Below are 12,933 nucleotides of genomic sequence, written 5' to 3'. Positions count from 1 at the left end.
AAAAACAACCCTGCAATGACGATAAATGACCTCTTTTCTATGATCTCCTTCTTTTCACCATATGAAACGCAAATAGTCTCTGTCCCGCTCATGTAATGATATTTGCAAAAATGCTTTCCGAATATCAGCGATGACTCCTATTTTTCCAACCCTGAAGCGATTCAAAACTGAGGGAATTAAATCAATTAAATTAGGGCCTTTTTCAATACAGTCATTAATGGAAACAGAGTTTCGAGTGCGAGCTGAGCCGTCAAAAACGGGTCTACATTTCGTAGTAGATTGTTCTTTAAATACAGCCCTATGTGGTAAATAACTAACATTCGATGTTGAAGAGGCTTCAGGTTCGCCAACTCTCTCAATAATCCCCTCAGATTCCCATTCATCAAAAACCCTTTCATAATCTTTAAGTTTGTCAATTGATTTTAAAGACCTTATCGTGTTCTTTAATCTTTTTTCTGTCAAGGATTTATTATCGGCAAGAGGAATGTGTCCATCGAACCATGGAAGGCAAACTTTATACCTCCCGTCATGATCCATCGTTACAGTTTCTTTAAAGTGTTTTAGGGCAAGATCCTGTAATTCTTCTCTAGATCGTTTTTCACAAGGATCAACAATTCCCAATGTATCTAAATCCCATAAATCTGTGATTTTTGCATCATTAACATGAAGGGATAGAACCAAAAGCGAACTATCAAATTTATCATGATTGGTTGACTTTCCCATTACAGTCCACCTTAGGTTGGTCTTTACTGCCACTAATCCACAAGAGAGATGTTCTATACGATCTGTTATAAGCTTTGTTACAACGTCGGCCCCCAATAGTAAATGTATTTCGTTCAAATTCCTTTCATGTAAACACTCCTTACTTTTTGGGGAAATATCACTCAAAAATATACCCTTTGACTCCAGATCTTTTAGCAACTCAAAATTATTAGCCCTGGGAATATTCGTACAGATTTCCTTTTGATCCATAGCAACTAACTCACAACTATATTTTCTATCGATACTACTTAACTGCAAAGCGAATCGATTATGCAGTTCTGTTAATTGAGATCCTCCAAAAAGTCCATGAGTAATTTCTTCTTCACCCAATTTTTCTAATCCCATTCTTTCAGCTACAAATTTACTAATGTAACTCTTTTGGCTGCCTGAGTCATAAATTCCCCCCCATAAAGTGTTCTTTACCTTTATTGTGTATACGAACAATCAATGTTTGCAAATATACAGTTTCAGATGATGTTTGATTCGTTAATACGTTATCTTCAGAATTAGGACTATTTTTATCTTTAATATCATGGTCAAACTTAGAAAAGCACAAGACAGTTTGATGTTTACCTTGGCATCTACTGCACACAACCTTAAAACGGCAAAAGCGTGCAATATGGCCTTTATTTTCTAAACATTTGAAACAAATCCCCTTCTTTAACAAAATATCTCTTTTCTCCTCAACGGATTAGCATATTCACATACGGAACTCTCATGTTTTGAGGAGTCGCAAAAGCCGCATAATTTTTTATTCATGTTTTCATTTATTTCAGAAGAGATTAATTCTGAAGCGGAAATGAATTTATTTTTATTTTCTGATTTATTATATTTGAATCGAGTATCGGGAATATTTTGCTTAGGGCTGGTAGAAAATGATTAAGAGAAGTGGAGGGGTCGAAGGTCATCCGCATTATTCATTATTGCAGATCGTTCTCTAGAATTTAACTCCTTGGAGAGAAAGCTCAAAAGTTCTTTTATATTTGATTCAGTTTCACTTTCACGTCTGTTATATTCTAAGACTAAATCAGGCGGTAAAATTTTAATGAGAATGGGGCATAAAACATTTCCGTAATTTTTACAGATTAATCCTAAAGATTCTAAACTTCTTATTTGTGTATTTATGTTATCATAAAATTTTCGGAAAGAAATTACATCTCGTGAGTTCTTTAATGGTTGCATATTTATGATATTATTCATGTGGGCGTTAATAAGAATATCTGTTCGGGCAAATCTTTCTTTTAATAATTTGACTGCCGTGTCATATGTTTCTTCAGAAATAGAAAAACCTTCTATTGTAATCAGGGCAGTTCCACCCAAATGAGCTTTTAAGTAATTAAACTTATCAATTTTATCAAGAGTGTCATTGTTATGAATGGCCGACTCAAAACTGTTCCAAAATGTCAGCCATTGTTTAAACTCGCCGTAAAATTTGGGAATGCTTAATTTGGGGAGTTTAATTCGAATACTTTCTTTTTGTTCACTTTTATGATTTGTAGACTCATCAAATCCTAAGGATTCCTTATTTTTAGATTTTTCAATCGATATGGTTTCGTTTAATTCCTGAATTTTCTCGGTAGTGCGGAATTTAGAACGAACAACTTTTTCACTGTACTCTTCTGATTTCGAAAATTCGTCTTCAAACTCATCTGGTGTAAACAAAACTTCTAATTCTTTGCTAATCGATTCAAGTGATTCATTTTTGTTTAGAAGAAAATGCAAACACTCTTCTAAAGCACTGATATCTAACACTTCTGTTTTAAGTTCATTTTCTAATACATTCATTGCTTTAGTAACAGACGATCTAAGCAAACCTCTTTTTTTCTTTAAAATTGTTACCCGTTCCTCCATTGTTTATTTTTTCAATTTAGTGCTAATTTATATTTTTCAGTTCAATTGAATAAGTGTTCAAATTAAAAAAGTTAAGTACGTCCCAGCAGGGGATGCCATATAACGAATACTAAACAAAGACTTCTAATGATTCAATACATATCAACAAGGAATCTTACCTTGTTTCAGCTTCTTGTTCTGCCTTCACCTAGTATTCTCTTCCAAGGTCTTGGGCTGTCGATAACTAATTACACTTAGGCTGAAAAATACTTCGCACAAAACGTTTAAGAATTAAATTTAATAATTAAGCATGATAAAAAAGGGAAAGCTATATACAGATGAAAAGAGTTGTACGTTGTTCATGACAAATTCTAAGCTATACCACGCTCGTGGAGAAAAAGATCGTAATTGAATGTTTCTGTTATTGTCCGCTAGGGGGGGATCGAGGTATTCTCAACATCCCCATTCCTTTTTTTACAGTTGTGTAATTTGTAGTTATTTGTAGATCAAACAGTTAATGTTAACTGTCTATACCTAAAAATCTCCAATTTTTTGCATATTAAAATGAATTTCATTGTTTTCATAAAACAATTATTTATACGCATAAGACTTTTTATAAAATTTATCTTGATTAATCTCTGACTTCAGAAAGATTTGTAATTGTAGTAGCTAAATTAGGAATTATTAGTTTTCTGAAATATGATAAAAATCTAAATTGAGGATAACCTTTGTATATTTAAGATTTTTCTTGAAATAAAGACTGTAGAGACAAAGTAGTTTCTTGACGGCGGACACTAAACTGTTTACCACTAATATACATTAAGACAGCACAGCTATTTGTCTTGATCCTAATTCTTTTTTTAACTATTCTAATGCTTTTCTAAAGGTATTATGGTAGATAAGACAACTAATGTTATTTCAGACTGTCTATTTCTTTTGATATCTGTTTTATTTCATTTCTATTTTTACCTACTAAAATAAATTTCCATGTTTTTAAAAACAATTTATAGGCTTACAACTTTTTATAAGAGTTATCTTGATTAATCGCTGTCCTTAAGAAGATTTGTAATAGTAGCATCGTATTTGAGATTTGTTACTTTTAACATAAATTAAGGACAAGCTTTGTGTACTTGCGATTTTTACTCAAAATAAAGAACATAGATTACGCGTGCGAGTATAAATTCAACGCAAAGAAAATTTTTCTATTTTTCTATCGAGAACGTTCATCTTTCAGAAAACTATAAAATTCGATTTTTCTATCAAAACATGATCTATACCAGTCAAAAATACTGCTGCTCAAATTTTCTAAAATAAAATAGAGCGCATTCTTTTCAACGTTAAGTTTTATGTAACCCTTCAAGCTTTATATTACTAACAAAATTCTCAATTTTTCGAAGTATAGCCTCCCAGAAGAATAATAAAATATAAGACTGAAACGTAAAGGCTGCTTCATCTTATTCCTTTGCAAATTGAATTTATAAATACATTTGAAGCATTTGATTTGATATTGATCAATACACATATTGACATTTTTGCGCAAAGAGATTCTGCTGGAAATTTTTTCTCATCTATGAAAATGATGCTTCAAATTTCCTTATTGCTTTCGTATCAACGCCTTCCGTTCTCCAGCATATATTTTATCCATATCGTAGAAATTCAATATCTGTTGTGCAAATTTGCAGTTGATGTACATCAGATCAGTTCATTGCAAATCAGACATTTACTTTGAATTTCTAATTTTGTAGTTCAGGCTATTAATATACTAAGGTGATATAAGTTTTGGAAGTTTTGGAGCCCGTTCCAAACTGTTCTGATAATGCCTTTCGAAAACAGACTGAAAAGTTTAATCTGTTATCATCTTAAGAAAATAGTAGAGATATTCTTTCCTTGTCGTTTTGTTATAAATAAACTATTTTGTGTAAATTTCAAATGTATTAAAAATAAACATTTTACTTTAATACATAATATTTTCCAACGCTGCAGTGGCAATAGTGTTTTGTCACGTTTTCAAAATAAGAATTGATATACAATATACATTTTGAAATTTGAGGAATCGTGAGTTGTATTTTATTATTATTTTTCAAAAATTCAACTTGTTTATTGTAGTTTAATTTTCTGAAAGCAATATTTAGAATATTGTTAAAAAATATTACTAACTAGCCGCCAAAGGCGCCCAGCTGTCCGCCCAGCTAAAGGTTTTCACAAATAAAATTTTTTAAAACATAGCCGGAAATCTGAAGATTAGTGGACAATTAAAGTGTTCCTGTCCAGCAATTTTGTCTTCATATCCAGTTCTGCTGCAGATGTGTTATAGCTCTTGAAGATGTTTGAAATTATATAGCTACAACGCTTAAGAAAAAAAAAACTAAAATGCTAAATACATGAAAAGAACACGAAAACGAATAAATTTTTTATGGTATCAATTTCTATTTCTATATAATTTTTTATGGTATCAAATTCTATTTCTATATCTGTTACGTCAAGCACTCAGGTATTATAATTTGATCTAGTTGTGTTTGTATAATTTTGATTTAGTTGCGCTTTCTACGTCATTTTGTTAACATCGTTTGGTTTGTTATTTAACATCGTTTGATTTGTTTTTTCTAAGTTAACTTTCAAAAAATTGGCTGGCATCAGCATTTTTATTCTTTAAGTTGTTTATTTTTTCTTTTGGAATTCGTTCCTTTTTAGCGAAATGTTTTTCAACCTAATCGAATTCTTTGCCGACTGTTCTCTGTATATATAAAGAAAATAAAGTAAATATTTTTAAAGTGTTGTGAAAAGAATTTTTAGTTGTACAAAGTACTACAATATCGCTATAAAAATTATCGTCTTCGCTTAAGAAAAAAAAAATAGAGCGTGGAAAGAAGAAGAAAAACTTATTATAACAATTATGAACAGCGACAAATATATCAAAGCGAAGCGTTCTATTTACGTATCGAATATGTTGCCACATTTTTAATACAGAAGTTAAACTTTTCTCCACTTTAAATGTAAACTAATGCGAACTTTACAATTAAATTATTAATTCCTTCGTATATTATTGGTTTAAGTTGTCGAAAATTAATATTTCAATTGTGAGGTTCGCATTAGCATACATTTATAAGAGTGGGGAAAAGTATATGCATTTTTTAATAGTTTTTTGAATATGGCTCTTTGAAGACGAAAAAGCAGACGAAAAGCATAGGCTTACAAAATGACTGATAACTAAATAACTAATCAAAATTTTTGAAAAAGAAAAAAAATACTTCTTCATTATGTCAAAACACAATTATGGGCCGAGTTTCGTACCTTGGCGAGGCTTCTGGGGCGATATATTGTGATTACAGACAGACAGACACACACACAGCCGCTTTTATTATTATGTATAGACTAAAGAATAGTAGCGTCATGTAAAAGCTATGAATGGTATCAATCGAAAAATCAACAGAAAAAAGATTAACAACCGTTAACCGTAGGCGAAAAATTTCTTAAAAATTTAAGGATTTTCGAACGGTCTCCAAAAACTCCATGCCTTGGCCTATTGTATTGTAGTCCATTTGAGTCTGTCTTGTGCTTTTGTCTACCTATTGCTGCTTTTACAAAAAGTAAATAACTTTATCTTAGCCTTGAGGGTTTCATATTTCTTGTTGGCAATAACAACTGTTATAAAAAAAATATAATTTGAATTTAATTCAATTCAACGGTCATTTTCTTGCAAAATAATTAAATTCTTATAGCCTGTCTGGATCAACTGAAATAAACTCACGAATTTCACAGTTGCGTTCAAATTTCACAACTTACTATATTTATCGGAAATTCGAAGCATTACAGCATACTAAAAATATTTTATATTTTTCCTTATAATCATAATTGTTAAACCAAAACTGATTCCAGTTATTATACTTGTCACAATGTCAACTGCTTGTTATCTTAAATTTGAAATAAATTGGAATAAATTAGAAAAAATTTCAAAATTTATTTTAAATTATTCACAAGAAGCCTTCAAAAATAATGCTAATTAAAAATAAACAATTTTTACAATAATATCTGTTTTTGGTCATCATTTAGTGCATGAAATAGTTTTAAAGAAATATGTGGGAAATTATATATTTATCGTATCAAATATTTATAAATTAGAGTTATAAAATGTCACTTATTAAAATTTTATTTTAAAACATTCATAAGGATTATTTAAATAACGAGGAATGTCTGGAAAACTCATTTTTTCAATGAATAAGTTTTAATAATACGAGTAGAAAATATTTTGCTTACCTATTAAGTATTTTCAACTATTCTCTTCTTCTCATTGGCACGACAGCCCAGGATGGGACTTGGCCTTCTCAACAAGCCTATGCCAAGACATTCTTCCCTTAGCAAAGGTTCTCCAGTTTATTATCTTTAAAACTTGTAGGTCCTTTTCAAGGCAGTCTAAAAATCTTAGGTTTGGTCGTCCTCTCTTTCTTGTACCTGTTGTACCAACTCTTGTACCAACTATTTCTAAAATAAATATCAGCGAAAAAAGTTTTACTTTAAACCATTTATAAAAGTAGTCTTCAAAGCATTTTTAATTTCTTTTAAATTACTCAATTTAATTACTCAAATTAATTTTTAGAATATTACCTATAGTATGAGCTTATCTAAAAACATGAACTATCTGCTATAACGATCATGTTAAGTTTCATGAAAAAAAATTTAGAGTAGCACTGAAAAAGTCACTCTCAACTAAAGTGACAAAAAATTTGGTTCTGTAAAAAGTTTAATGCAAAACTTTATTAGTTTCTTAGTTTCATTTCATTTCTGATTCATAAAATTATTCATGATATTCTATTTTTACTTTAAAAGTAAGTAACTTTATACATATTGAAGTGTCTGGTTAGGAATATTTTAAGAATTTCGTCGAGATATATTTTTGGATTTTTATTTTCTGACACCTTTTGGGAAATATAGCATTATTGATCAAAATATTTTTTTACTTATTTATTTTGCATGCACCATGCAAAATTCATATCCTAAATTTAAAAAAAAAATCACATTTCCTACTCATTTTTTTTTCTTTCATTTTTTTCTCAGAAATATATCCAGGATTCTTAAATTCAAATTTGAATTTCCTTTCCAGAAGAAAATTTTATCTGATAAATAAGTTTTATTACAGAAAAAGTTCTTATAAGTTATTTTGATCTATTTTTTAAATTAGGAGTACAGGTTGTGAATGACCTAAATAAAATAAAATAAAACACTAAACAATCTCAATTTGAAAAAAAAAATGCACTTCATTTTTTTTGTCTTAACCAAATGTTCTTATTTCATCTTTTTAGTATGTTTAGATTAATTAATTTTTAAATTATCACAGAAAAGATTTTAACTCACTAAATTATATATTTTCTTATTTAAAATTGCGAAGATTAAAGTTTTTTTAAGTACGCTCAAAAGCTGAATTGAATAAATACGATTGTCTCTATTTCGTAAAAATTTAACCGTAATAGGATGCAGTTCTTTCAGTGTTTTCTTTATTAGTTAGAACAGAGAGCCCACGCCTTAATTTTTTAAGTTTGTTCCGGAAGACTTATCTCGGAATTCAATTAAATTTTCTATTCTTTGAATGCATAACCAAATTTTATAGATAGATCACTCATTTCTGGAATATCTTTAAAAATACAGTTCTCATAAATATTTAAACATAAAATCATGCAGTTAACCTTGTCCAAAAAATTAGCGTTAAATTGATTATAGTTAAGAACATGTTGCTAAAAAGACATTTAGAATTGAAAAGAAGGTCGGGTTGCATAGGAAAAATCAGTTAAGACAAGAGTATCTGGTAAACGAAAATTTAAGGTGGTTATGTTAGGTTAGATTAGGTAAATGGGGTTAGTTAGTTGCTAAAAGAAAATAAAAGTAGAAAAGGAAAAAGTCACTTAAAAAAATTGAGAAAACAAGATTATCTGGAAAACTAAAATGTAAGTGAAAGTAGTTAAGGATAAGTTACTAAGAGGGAATTTAAAATTGTATAAAAAAGCGAAGTTCATGGGAAAAAATCTGTATAGACAAGATTATCTGGTAAAAGAAAATGTAATTGAGAATTTAAAGACCCGGAAGCAGAATTTACAGAACCAATCTGAAGTACAATCTTCATACATTTAAGTTTGTCAGTGACCCTAACACAGTTAGTATATTGTTGTAAAAATTAGGCTTAGGAATTAGGTAAAAATCAGACTTAAATTAGGCTTAGGTATTATTTAAAAATTAGGCTTAAATTAGGTTTAGGTATTAGGTAAAAATCAGGCTTAGGATCAGGCTATTGTAAATTTTGTTGTTTTTGACATCTCTCCCTTTACACAATTTCTAGCGCTGTATCCATGATATTCCTTACTGCTCGCGTTCATAAGTTATGTAACATCTGTATATTTATCAAACTTAAGATGATTTAAGTGAAAATGTTTAACATAAAACCTATTAAATTATAATACTTTACATTAAAAAATAAAGTAAGTATACATATTCCTTCAAAGTTTCATATTGAAATGAAATTTATTTTGAGTAAATAATTCTTAGAAATTGAATGTCTATACAAAGTTAGAGTTTTTAATTATTCATGAGGTTTCAGTTTTTTAAATTAAATCCAACTTCCGAGTTTGTAAATGTGCTAAGAGTTGTTATCGACAATGTTAACCTTCATCTATGAAAATGTACCCCATTCTAGAATCGAGATCCTGATCCTGATCCTGTTGTTTGGCCGAGGTGCCTGAGGCCATAGGGCCCTTTACCTCTTCATCATGTGTTGCAGATCCTTCTGGTGTAACCTTGAGGTCTTTGTTCCTAGAATTGAAATTAGAGAATAAGTATGAGCCATTGCTCAGGTATAATCATAAAGATGATTTAATAGTAATATTATGAGATATTAGTACATATTAACATAGTAAAATAAAATAAAGTAGAAATATACATGATAATACATAAGTATGCAATTAGGGATAATAAAGTCCTGTAAAGAAAAAGTGGAGATTATTATTGACTCCTGATTAGGAGTCTGTTAGATTGCTCGCCAATAAAGCAAAAGTCAAGATTATAATGCCCCATTATAGGGTATGGTCCGATTTATAATTATGAGGTATGGTCCATTATGAGTCGTATGATTCATATTGATTTATATTTGTCCGTGATTTAGTCATGTCCGAGTTAGTTGTCAATATTCAGTGCCATTATATAAAATTATAGTGCCATTTTAAGGTTATTTGCCATTATATTTTGCTGCCATTGAGTTAAACTCACATGGTCAGTATGGCATCACTTGTAAAAAAGTGAGCCACTGGCTTCAGGGAGGCGTCTTCAGCTAAGTTTTCGAACTCAAAAACTGAGTCGAAATTTGCTGCAGTACACGTCAACGCTTTCTTGAAAAAGTTTCGATTGAGTTTGGTAAAGTGATGTTCGAAACTATCTAACTCTAAGTCTGAGTGAATGTCAACATTCCTCTCGTACCACTCTGCGCCTGTTAGTTTTCGCAGGATCTTGTTCTGCGTGGCTGTGAGTTTCCCAAGCTCACTCCCTGAAACATTACACCATGCTGGCGAGGCATAGGTCATGATCGGTCTTATCATGGAGGTGTACAGTTACCTCTTAAGTTTCAGGCTCATCTTCCCACTGTACATCAAACTTTGCAGTTTTATAGTTGCAGCGTTTGCCTTGTTCTTAACATTTTAACATGGTCCGACCAGGTCAGTCTGCTGTTAATAACTAGACCTAAATAAGTTGCCTTTTTAACTCTTGGTATAACTTGGTTAAATAGTACAAGTTCATTATGCTCTCTGATTGATTTCCTTGTCTTTTGGATAATCAACAGTTGGGACTTTTGAGCATTTACTTCAAATCTCCAGTCTAAACACCACTCTTCGTAGTCGTATATCTTATCCTGCAGTTTTTCTATAGCTAAGTTTGGATCTCTAGATCTTACTATGACCCCAGTGTCATCAGCATAAAATGAAGTTAAACTATTCCAATCGCCCCTATCTATTGGAAAGTCGTGTGTAAAAAGGATATATAGGATTGGTCCGAGGATGCTACCTTGCGGTACTCCTGCTTTTATACTCCTTAGAGTTGAACAAACATTTCTCATTTTGATTTGAAAGTTCCTTTCAGTCAGGTAGCTGTGTACAAATTTCACTAGTCCTGCAGGGAATGCCAGTTCTATAAGTTTGTATATAATTCCCTTGTGCCATACTCTGTCAAACGCTTTGCTGATGTCAAGCATTAATAAAGCTGAAGTCTGCTTTAAGTGCAGTCCCCTGCCAATATAATCTACAATCCTTAGCAGTTGCTTTGTAGTATCGAGTTTCGCCCTGAACCCGTACTGCTCGTATGGCAAACAACCGAGAAATGGTTTGAGTCTTGTGTATACTATTCTTTCCAGTATTTTCCCGAGAGTGCATAGCAAACTTATAGGTCTATAGCTGGTAGGAGAAAGTAAGTCTTTGTTTGGCTTTGGAAAGAGAATGATATTGGCAGTTTTCCACACAGATGGAAAGTAGTTTTGCGATAAACATGCATTATATATCTTTGTAAGATATTCAACGTAATGATCTGGTAGGGCTTTGAGCATTTTGTTTTTAACGTTATCTAAGCCAGGGGCTTTTCTATTATGCAGTTTTGTTATGATTGTTTTAACTTCTTGTGGGTTTGTATATTCAATCAGCTCAGGTTCTCTATGTTCTGCTAAATAACTCTCAACGCTTTCATTCACTAGTCTTTCATTGTGAGGATTATAGTTTTTGTTTAAGGTGAACTGCTCTTCCATACAGTCAGCAAAAACCTCAGCTTTCTCTCTTTCAGTGCATACAAAGCCGTTTGCTGTTCTTAACGGCTTATTCTTTTGCGGGTCCGTGCGCAGTGCTTTCGCCATTTTCCAAATTGAATTGTCTTGGGTACAAAGACTTTCCACTTTTTCATTCCACTGCCGCGTTCTAAAGTTTTTGCACATATTCTTTATCTTTCTGTTCAGTTCTATATATTCCTCTTTAAAGAGAGGGTCTGATGTGCTTTGATATCTCTTCCTAAACCAGTTTCTTTGTTTGATAAGATATTTTATTTCTGGTGGGAGTCTTAGGAAGTTCACTTTATACACTTTAGAGGTACTTGCTTCCGAATGAGCGTCCTGTAAGGAAGTTTGAAAACACCTTATAGCGTCTTCTATGCTATCTTTGGTATTAGGTAAAAATCAGGCTAAGGATCAGGCTATTGTAAATTTTGTTGTTTTTGACATCTCTCCCTTTACACAATTTCTAGCGCTGTATCCATGATATTCCTTACTGCTCGCGTTCATAAGTTATGTAACATCTGTATATTTATCAAACTTAAGATGATTTAAGTGAAAATGTTTAGCATAAAACCTATTAAATTATAATACTTTACATTAAAAAATAAAGTAAGTATACAAATTCTTTCGAAGTTTCATATTAAAATGAAATTTATTTTGAGTAAATAATTCTTAGAAATTGAATGTCTATACAAAGTTAGAGTTTTTAATTATTCATGAGGTTTCAGTTTTTTAAATTAAATCCAACTTCCGAGTTTGTAAATGTGCTAAGAGTTGTTATCGACAATGTTAACCTTCATCTATGAAAATGTACCCCATTCTAGAATCGAGTTAACATGTCTTATATACTAGTGAATTGGAATTGTATTTTTGTAGTGGTAGATACACTACAGTACTCCCCAACCAGAATTATATCTGTGATATAATTAGATGAACAGGCACCACTTGTTGATTCATTGCTGTTTTGTGAGACGCCGGGAGAGCTGTATTAAGATCAGCGCACTTTAGCTGATCGTGAGAGCTGTATTAATTCACGGTTGTGGTTGCTCCTGCATTGCCATCAGCAGTCGCGTGTATGCATAATGACGCGAAGAGGCGGTTAATGCCTCAGTCACAAGTAGCAAGTCAACTGTTCAATGTGGAGCATCAATCGAAGTAGGCGTGTTCAGATCGAAGTGGGCATTACTGTCAAGAAAGGCGTGTTCAGATCAAAGTGGGAGTTTCTGATAAGGTAGGCGCGTTCACATTGTATTTTTGTAGTGGTAGATACACTACAGCAAATACAGTTAATATAATTGATAAGGCAGCAGGCAAAAGTTGTAAAATTCATATTGCAAACAAAACTAGCTTTTTGTTTAACACGTGAAGTCTACAATTTACACACACACATTTTGTAACACGCACACGCGCATGCACACTCACACATACACATATACACTGTCTACCAGTAAGTATTTGGAGACCTATGCAAATGACTATATGTCGGCGGAGGTGGAATTATGGTCTGGGGTGATACTCCTGGCATGGATTGGGAACCTTGGTTCCCATTCATGGTA

General features: G+C 31.7%; 1 protein-coding gene across 1 annotated transcript; it reads right to left on the bottom strand.

Moving 5' to 3' along the window:
* Positions 1–54: 54 nt before the first annotated feature.
* Positions 55–1,107, bottom strand: LOC147807184 (uncharacterized). The gene has a single exon (XM_087168807.1). It carries the CDS (start codon positions 1,105–1,107, stop codon positions 55–57), a length of 1,053 nt encoding a protein of 350 aa, XP_087024933.1.
* Between the last annotated feature and the right edge of the window lie 11,826 nt (positions 1,108–12,933).

Source organism: Parasteatoda tepidariorum, chromosome 7, assembly GCF_982258835.1.
Source record: "Parasteatoda tepidariorum strain Cologne lab strain chromosome 7, Ptep-v5.0, whole genome shotgun sequence".
Taxonomy (NCBI): Eukaryota; Metazoa; Arthropoda; class Arachnida; order Araneae; family Theridiidae; genus Parasteatoda; species Parasteatoda tepidariorum.
This window is presented reverse-complemented; position numbering and strand designations above follow the sequence as displayed.